At 43.6% G+C, this 9,826-nt stretch overlaps 1 protein-coding gene across 1 annotated transcript in view; it reads right to left on the reverse strand.

The window, feature by feature from the left end:
- LOC135915277 (lysine-specific demethylase 5A-like) overlaps positions 1 to 8,353 on the reverse strand; it is a 72,426-nt gene extending 64,073 nt beyond the window's left edge. The window contains exons 1-6 of the mRNA XM_065448299.1: positions 8,225 to 8,353; positions 6,241 to 6,407; positions 4,800 to 4,877; positions 3,859 to 3,918; positions 3,537 to 3,599; positions 164 to 340 (exon numbers count right to left, since the gene is read on the reverse strand). Coding sequence (XP_065304371.1) covers positions 164 to 340; positions 3,537 to 3,599; positions 3,859 to 3,918; positions 4,800 to 4,877; positions 6,241 to 6,407; positions 8,225 to 8,294 — 615 coding nt within the window. The 5' untranslated portion in view covers positions 8,295 to 8,353. The remainder of the gene's footprint in view (positions 1 to 163; positions 341 to 3,536; positions 3,600 to 3,858; positions 3,919 to 4,799; positions 4,878 to 6,240; positions 6,408 to 8,224) is intronic.
- Positions 8,354 to 9,826: the final 1,473 nt, after the last annotated feature.

Below are 9,826 nucleotides of genomic sequence, written 5' to 3' on the forward strand. Positions count from 1 at the left end.
GTTGAAATACAACTGTTTAAAACATGCTATAGTAACTGATAAAGCTGCTTCAAACTGTATTTCATTCAATTTCTGATAATTAAAAACAAATCTGAGGTCACTCATACTTTGAACCGAAGGGAGTATATTTTAAACCGACGAGTGCCAAGCTGAAGGGACTCACAACGTCGCCAAGGTTGGCCCCACTCTGGAAGACGTCATATGGGTAGAGGATGCGCTCATAATGTTGCCGTAGTAGCGAGCCCAAAGTGCGCATGGGTGCATAGCCCATGCGTGATGCAACCTTGGTCCACTTTCGTTCTCGGCACACCTGCTCCATGCCGCCTTCATCGTGGACAAACTGCATATGTGAGCAAATTGAAGCAAGGGTGAGCACAGGAGAATGCTCCAAAGAAATTGTCAGGATGAACACACCCCAAGCATGCTGCCACCTGACCCAAGGAAGTTATTGCAATCTGTGTGCTTGTCAGAAAAAACTAGAATTTCTGCAGCATAATCTCACCAGCGCATGTGTGAAGCATCTACACAGTCTCTTTATCGGTTGTTATGCACATATACTTTGTTTTTTTCCCTCAAAGTAAATCCCTGGTTTAAGACTGTTCTGTCCTTTCTGTCTTATGTGTTAAAACATTTTGCATGAAACATGCACCCTTTGGATCCCAAAGATCCCAGCTGGTTAGCTTTGCTCCCTGGAAGAATAAGCTTCAGCCAGCTAAATGGCAAAAAAAAGCTGACTGACAGTGCTAGGGCACTCTGCTACAAAGCAAGGCCAGCAGCCTTTGAAATTGAGACATGAATAGAAAGAAAACTGAAGTTTTCTTGAATGCAAGTGAATCATCATTATTTATTTAAATTTTGTTATATTATGAGTATCAGGCCTCAACCTGGAGGGGGCGCACACAAAGTTCATTGATAAAAACTTCAGTGAAACATACACCACAATGGCATAGTGAACCTAACAGAACGTAACAATGCATTATTTACAATCATATGTATCGTTACACAATTGATAAACTAACACAATAACAAACTGGTTACAACCGATTCCTCGGCAGATATAGAAATCCTAACTGTCTAGTATCATTCTGAGAAAAGATGCATTTATGAAAATATAAGTGCTATCTAAATTTATGAAAGTCACAATAATTAAGAATTATGTGGACACATAAGACATTCAGAGGCTGGTTTAACATACAGTGTTTTATTAAGACCAACTTTGTCATGGTAAAGTAAATAAAAAAATTCAGTCTTCCCATATTTCATTGGTTTCAATTTTTTTTTTTCAGTTCCATTCTTTGTAAAAGAAGTCCAGATTCATATTTTGGATTAATAACATGAAAAGTTCGAGGTGCAAGGAAAATGGAGGTCGTACAGAAAAAAAAAAAAGTCTGAAAATTTTCTCAAAGAGGTGCCGGCCCCATTTGCAAGATAAACAGCATTTCTTTGCATAAAGAAACCAATATCCAGTGCTTTGCACAAATGCATGCACGCACACATGTGTGCAAAAGGTTAAAGGAGAAGAAATAGGGAGGAAACAGCCTTTGTCAAAAGTTGACATCAGTGATCACATAACCAGTAATACCAGTGAATTGGGGATGGGCAATTTAAGGGGATACAGAACATTCACTGCTTCAAAGGAACAATATATTAACAGGGACACTATTCCCTACTCTCCTGGGCTCAGGAGCTCTGAGCGCGTTACAAGTGCTCCATGGCAAGGCTTGGTGACAAAGTCACATGTACAGAGTGGCTCTAATGCTTTGCCAAAGGCTTCATGTCTCATCCTCCCCCCATCCCTCTCCATTTATTTCATGTATGAGCAAGATTATCTTCAAATTATCCAACAACCCACAACAAAGAAAGCTGTTACAAGGTACCTCATTTCCCCTTTTGACAAAAAACTACCCGACTCTCTCATACTTCAGTTTGCTCAATTTTAGCCTCTATTTAAGTTCCACTATTCATGCCCATAGCTTTACAGATGGGTTTCCACAATATAGAAGGCCTGCATGTGATGCAACAGACCAGCACTTTTAGCTCTGTTCATGGAAATTATCATTTCAGGTACAGGTGCATCAGTTCACAAATTGTTTCTAGTTCAAGCACACGTTGAGAAAAGCGACAACACATTCAAGACAAGACATATAATGGCCCTAAATGGTGCAAGAAAGTGATGGTGTAACTTTCAATACACAACAGCGTAAACAAAGGCATCATGTACTAAAACTTTCAAACTGCCAGAATGTTGCCAAGTGAGTAACATGAGCATGACAGATTCACAAGCAGATGAAGCACCAACTCGGTGAATAGTAAGCGCTGAGTCATTAACTGCAACCACACCCTCAGGCCTTTAAGGTGGCTCCACCACTTGATTTAGTAATAGTAGCGGTGCTAGCAATAGAACAGTAGCAGTAGTGAAGGTGGTGGTGGTGTAGCTGTAGTAGTTTAGCTCATTAAGGGGGAGAGTCGGGCAGTTATGTTAACACCCATGTCAGCTTGCCACTATTGCAGTTTTTTAAAAAATTAAGGAGCACTTGAGAATAATTTGATCACAGCTTCAAGCCCTTAACTCCCTACGGGAGTAATCCTTTTGCTGAAATCACTGATTTAAGGCTGTGGAAAAGACAAGAAAACAAGTAAGAAAATGACTGCACACGAAAAACATTTCATTACATGTTTTTAAGTCTTTTTCACTGCAAGAAGTATAACTAGCATAAGTAAGAAAATGACTGCGCAGGAAAAAAATTTCATTACATGTTTTCAAGTCTTTTCCACTGCAAGAAGTATAACTAGCCCAGCAACTAGTAGTAACGGTCATTTCAGATTGTACACCAAATTATGAAGGCATGCCATTCAAACACACACATACATGCACACACCAATGTGCAAAGCTTTGTTTCTTATCACAACCAAACAACAATTTCACAAGCGACATTGCCTATTATACAGGTGCTGGTCCATGTATGTAGGGAGTAAGCTACAAATGCCACAAGCGGTGACACTCATTTCTGTTTTCATATTGCAATGCATTTTTTTTCTCCTTTACAGGAATGGTATACATACATTAAACTGAAGCTATATGACTAGCTCCTGTTAACAAAAAACTATGTCTAGCGCATCGAGATTTTGCAATAATGAGCTATGTTTGCATTAGGGCTCAGTGGCTATCCAGAAAACCTGCATTCACCTAAATACTCCAGTCAAATTGACATTTACACTCACAAGAACTGTTGTTGAGACGAGGGTTTCTTGGTACAAAAACAGCTAAACCTATTATACACCAAGGAAAAAAGACACGACACAATGTAGAGGATAGGGACATTATTGTCAAATTATTGGTGTTCCATTCGTTTTTGCCTTGTGTCATTGGCTCATAGACTACCACCCAACATTTATTACAGAGAAAAAAAAACATGGTGAAATGGTCACTACAAAATACAGACCTCAAGTAGAGCTTATTTGCAGGCTTCCAACCATGCATAGGAAACATATAAGATTGCAAAAAAAGTAGAAAGACATAAGGAGTGATTACTCACTCTATAAAGGTTATAGAGGTCAAGGGCCTTCTTTTCTATGTTGGGTATCTTCAGTCTTGACCCCTGCAGTAAGGAGAATGAAAGTTCAGGAATGTCCTCACAGCATAGCATTGCTATATGCAGAAGAAAGCGTACAGTGTAGCAGCAACTACCATAACTGTTCCAGTATTTTTGCGTTCTCGCTCACTTAATAAAAACATGCTAAAGAGAAGTGGTGAGAAAGGCAAAGCACTTGGGACAAGGAAAAGTTGTGAGTGCCTAAAAATGCTCTACAATTTGTAAAACAGATAGGGTAAACTATAATAAGAGCAATGTTTCTTACCTGCAGATCCCAAAATTTCGCTATTTGGTCTAGAAAGTTGAGCTTTATTCTCGTAGTTGCCTGGAAAATGTTAAAAAGGCATTGAACAAATGAAACAAAAGGTACGACTTATGAAATAGCAATGTACAAGAGATTCACTGAGGCCTGTTACGTAAGCATTAATGCATGACACTGCTTTTTGAATAGCTTAAGTCAGATATTCTCTTCAGGCACCAGTTCTGTACACTGAGAACCTATGTTTCAGATAAACAATGGGAGTTATACAGAAATGTAATTGGTAGGAGTTATACTGAAAGGTAAACAATACGAGTCATACCAGTATCTATTGACAAATTGCTTGTACGGTTAGCAACACCACAAGCATGCAGCTTCAGAGCAAGGTAAGGAATTGCGATTTTTTCAGAAGTTTTATTGGACATGCAAATGTAGCATCTATAACTGAATTCTGTAAGGGAGCTTGAGATGTGCGATCAAAATTGACCAATTTCTCAAGCAGGTAAACCAGGAAAATAGCAAGCAACTTATATTTGTTAAGTAAATCAGTGCTGCCAAAACTTAATTAAAGACTCGAGTCTACTAGAAAACATATTGATGCTGACAGCAAACACCAGAACATAAATACATGCTTTAACTATGTTTGCATAAATGATTCTGCTATTGAGGTGTTGTTTCAGCACATGCAAATACACATGCAGTACCTAACATAGGTACGCTGGATACTGCAAATGCAACTCCTGACAGCAAATACTTTGGCGAGAATGCAAACAATTGAGCGAGCACAATACAAAAACAGCACGTATACAAGACTCCAAATGAAATAAGAGAAGCATGTAAATGTTAGATGGCAATACATATCCAGGTCCAGGCAAAGGAAATTAATCTGAGACATAGACTTCTAGTTATTTGTGCGGAATATTGCTGAATCTGCCACGAACACTCACTTCTAGTTCATTTAGACGCTGCACCCTTGGGGTGAACTTGAAGTTCTCCACATCCACTGCAAATGGTGGCTGCCAGTCCTAGAGGAAGCAGGTGTTCAGAAGCAAGCTTCAGTGGACAGCAGGGTTATTGCAAGATGCATTGAAATGCTATTCAACATTTGTGCACTAAGTTCCACGGTGTGTCACTTTTCCTATCTTTCAAGCGCAAATCATGTTATTTCCTATAAGAACCCTCCCCAATATAATTTTATACCAGGTTACAGGGTGATGAAATGTGGCACCTATTATTCGTTTTGGTAATGTAGTTAATGACACTACCAACAATTTAAACAGCTGCAAATTTAACAACGCAGACTGGCGCTTAACCTTCGGCAGCGTATGCGTTTATGCGTGTATTTTATGTTCGTTTGTTTTCATTGTTGTTCTTTTTTCTTCTCCAGTGCGCGGACGTCACGCACTGGTCTTTGCGAGGTAGTGGCAGGGGCGACATTAAAATATGGAATGGGGGGCTTTGCGCGAATCGTTCGACTGGGAACGCGCAACAGAACGCTTTCGAGTGGCGTCAAGAAGCGATTATGATCCGATACCAAACGCAAACAGAAAGCGATGATCTACGGTCTGCCCCCCGAAGTGCCCCACTCCGACGGGCGTCCTCGACCAATGAGAAATGAGAGAGGAGGCATCCCAGCTAGCCGACGCAGTACACTGACGCCATTTTACAAGTCCGACATGTTGAAGAAAAAAAAAAATGCAATCCGTGGTCATACTAGGCTGGAAGCGAAAGCTGCAACTATTCTTGACCCGAGGGAGTTGTGTTTACTGAAAACTGAGCTACCACGTCTAATTCGAGCAAATAACAACTGCCCGCAGTGCCGAAGTTGTGGAACCAGCTTTAGCTTCAGCTAGCAAAATGAACACTTTTTTTCTGCTTGCGACGCTTGCTTCTCACAGCGGAAGGTCGACAGGGAGACCTGGTCATTCCTTCGAATAGGTGTCAGGCAATACAAAATGAGAGCCTAGAATACCGCACGTCCTGAGCCACACACCCATATAGGAAATGTACCCCCTGTCGGCTAATGTGCACACCTGGTAGCGTGCATGAAAGGAAAGGTTTACTTCCTCGGCCCGCTTTCGCGCACAAGATTTCTTTTCGTTCAACAAACGCCAATGAGCCTGCATTAAATACAGAAGCCTGGCTGAGCCGCACAGCGTCTCTCAGCTCTACCCGTGTCACCGTGGGCAACACGCCTTCGGGGATTTAAATCCCAGCATGAAAACAAAAGACGCCATGTTCGTATTTGATAATGCGTCTCAATGGCATAGAGTTCATATTTACAGGCGTCGCAAACGGGTCTGTTTGGCAAGACAGAACAAAATGTGTTGCCAGAACTATGGGTCGTCAGACGAAAGTGTGGAAACATAGTAATGTTCGAGTACTAACCGGGGGTGGCCTGATTTTGCAAATCCCAGTCTGTTCCGCGATGGGTCGAATTTTCGCTATGTATGCCATGGGGTCCTTAAACTCTTCGGGCGTCGGCTCAAACACCGGTGCCTCCGGTGGAGGAACGAATTCACCGTCAGGGTTCGTCATTTTCCGGGCACGTTGTCCTTAGGAGAAAGAGAATGCGCGATTATTTACTTCACTACGAGACATGTCCACGTCTGTCCATTTTCTTCTCACGCACGAGTGACTCGCGGCGGTCCGCTCCGCGAGAGAAAGTAGATCTAAAGTGTGATCTTACAGATGATGGATTCCGTGCTGCTTTTTTTTTTTAGAAAGACACAATCAGCTAACAGGCTAATAAAATGCGCATTTTTCAGATATACAGAACGTAAAACACAGTGCAAAATGCGCAACGCGATAGAAGAACGCGGAATAACACTTGTGCGTGCGAACTCTTCGTTTTCGTGCTGCTGCAATCGGAGAACAATCGCGTCTCTAGAAACATTCTAAAGTTTTTAAGCTTACGCTGCTTTGCGTGCACTGAACTGATAGGAAAATTACCCAAATTTACGCTGTGACATAAGCCCAAGCTTTCAACCAATGTGAAGGATCCAATCGCAAGCCTACGGACTTGGTACAGGAATCGTCCACTGCCATGCCACTGCGTGTCCTACGGTCCTGGCGTTCGTGACGGTGTGCTTGTTCGCGTACTCTATTTGCGCAGCTCTGCTGGGTTTTTGTCTCACTTCACCAATCGGAATTTTTCTTATCTTACAGCGCACTTCTTCTTGTTTACCTATGTGCTAGTGGACCAACGACGTCTAGAAAGCCGTTTCTCGGGGCCTCTATTTAGGGATTTCTTTATCGCGGATGTGTCGCGGGCATCCGCGGCCGCACAGATCAGTGTTACTGCGTTTCATTAGACCTTATACTGTACAAACTAACGGTGCAGCGGGGATTAATTCTTTTGTTTTTTAAATAAGGCTCCGCTGCATTGTGCAGCTTGCAGAAGTCTTGTGATAACTAGTTGCGCTCAATTTATTGTTTTTAGACCTAGTGTCGTATCTCATTCCGGTACATGTTGCTCACCGATATTCGGACAGACAAAAACTTGGAGACTGAAGGATGGTAAGCGGAAATCGTTGAAGGGAGCCTCCCTGACCGCCGCGCGTTGCGAAATGGCGATTGTCCTGATTGCTTTGCAACACAAGTTTCTCATTACATTCACATGAGAGGGTCAAAATTAAGGGAATGCTGTCAAGCTGCTGCCCCAAAACTGACATGAAACATTACGGTGTAGGATATATTTAATCGTTCATTTTAAAAATAGTAAACCATCGTGCAAATGGTTCCACCAGAGTTAATGAGCAAGCTACCAGCAAAGTGCTGCGTTTGAATCGCAGCAGTGCCTCGCGAACTGCCCTTCAGCGTGTGCTAGTATTCTGTGCTTCAGCGAGAGTAGCAAGATGCCGGCGTCCAAGCTACCAGGGCCGAAGGTAGGGTGGCCTCATGACCTCTTGTTTATCGGCGATGACAGTGCAGCCGAGGTGCAGTCCCATGTAATGTGTGCCTGGTCCAGAAGCCTGTCTCCAGTGTGCTAGCAATTTGCACTTGACTGCCGGTGCTGGGACCGAAAGATTTAATGGGAAAAAGGTTCCGGAGCACGTCTCGGCGAGCGCATTGGGAGCGCCGTCGGCTATTCCTGCTTCATAGCACCTGTTATTTCCCTTTAATGGTTTAATTGTCGGTGCCAACGTTCCGAGAAAAAGGACTAGAAGCGTTGCAACGTGTCGCGGCCCTGGTTGGATGGCTGTGGCTACTAAAGTTAGAACGATTTACCCACGTGGATGTCGCATTACGTTAACCCTTGTGTTACAGTTCTTCGTCGCCCTAGCCAGGTACCGTCTGCGCATGCGGGAAAGGGATAAGCGCGTTTATCAATGTACTAACGTGCGATGCCCCTAATGGAAGCAGTGGTTACCTGTTGCAGAGGGTGTTGTAAACAGTGGCTGTGATGGCGTGTGCATGGAAGCGATGACGCAGCCGCACATACAGCGGACGCGGGGGGCGATGCCAGTGACGTCTTTGAGGATTGCGGTGCTGTGTGCGGGAAGCTCGCTCTAAATTCGCAATTTAGAAATCGTTTGAGAAAAGCGTTGGATAATCTCACGTCTGGTAAACGTTGAGGAGTGCGGTTTTTCACGCCAAGTTTTAAATCTTGTTTGAGAATAAATAACGCACTCCGATCGATTTATGTTGTGCAACACGTTCAGATTTTATTGACTCATTGTCGCGGAGGAGGAAGAAAAGCTATTTTGTCAGGAACCATTGTGGAATTATTCCATAATTGTGTTCTCGCACGGATGAAGAAATGTAGTCGGGAATGTGGCGCCGGCGCTGTCCTCATGGAAGTAGGGAAGAATAAAAGCATGACGTCACGCAGCCCGTCTTTGCTAGAGAGAGAAGTGGTTCGTTGGGAGCTAGAAAGGAAACGTTGGCGCTATCTTGCGCAGCCCTTGAGGGAGCGCGGCTCGGCGCCAACTTTCCGTGAAGCATCATCCCTCTCCCCACATGCGTTGCTGCGTCCCTTTCTCACTTCCCTCACCGTCCGTGAAGCCGTTCTCTTCGTCTGTTCTCGTGTGCCTTTAAAAAGTCGGCTCGCCGCGTGTCGTATGTAGATCGGCTCAGTGGTGCACCAACTATTTTTCGACTGCGGGGGTCACGTCTCTCTCTCTCTCTCTCTCTCTCTCTCTCTCTCTCTCTCTCTATATATATATATATATATATATATATATATATATATATATATATATATATATATATATATATATATATATATATATTGGAAAGCGATCTTTGCAGTACGTGCCACCTGGGATTGCTCTGCCGCCGTTACTCTGTCCGCATTGAAAAACCTGTACGTAATTTGCCCTTTGACTTCTGCAGTACATGTTCGTTTTTCGTTTGCTTTACCACAAAGCCCGACACGGAAGGCTCCTTCCAAAGGGAGCGGAGCGAGCCGGCGCGCAGCGCGAGTGGGAGGGAGGTTAGGTAGATGCATGCCGCTTCAGCGGACAAAGGCCAGTAAACGATGACACGTTGATTTGTTGGAAAATAGTCATTGGAGGTTATGCAGAAGTTAATGTTCACGACTGGGCGGGGAATGCATAGTCGGAGCGGGCCCAGGTGCCACGTATAAAGTTCGCCTCCCTTACGGTTTACCCGATTGCCATTGTAATAAAGAAGACTGAAAAAATGCGCCAGTGAAAGTTATCTTTGTCGTCGACAGATCTGGTTTTCTATCGTACATCATGAACCATTATAGTCTAGTGCCGCCAGCAATCTAGAAAGCGTGTCGCTGAAGTGATACATAATAATAATAATATTTGGGGTTTTACGTGCCAAAACCACTTTCTGATTATGAGGCACGCCGTAGTGGAGGACTCCGGAAATTTTGACCACCTGGGGTTCTTTAACGTGCACCTAAATCTAAGCACACGGGTGTTTTCGCATTTCGCCCCCATCGAAATGCGGCCGCCGTGGCCGGGATTCGATCCCGCGACCTCGTGCTCAGCAGCCCAAC

This window comes from Dermacentor albipictus, chromosome 5 (assembly GCF_038994185.2).
Source record: "Dermacentor albipictus isolate Rhodes 1998 colony chromosome 5, USDA_Dalb.pri_finalv2, whole genome shotgun sequence".
Taxonomy (NCBI): domain Eukaryota; kingdom Metazoa; phylum Arthropoda; class Arachnida; order Ixodida; family Ixodidae; genus Dermacentor; species Dermacentor albipictus.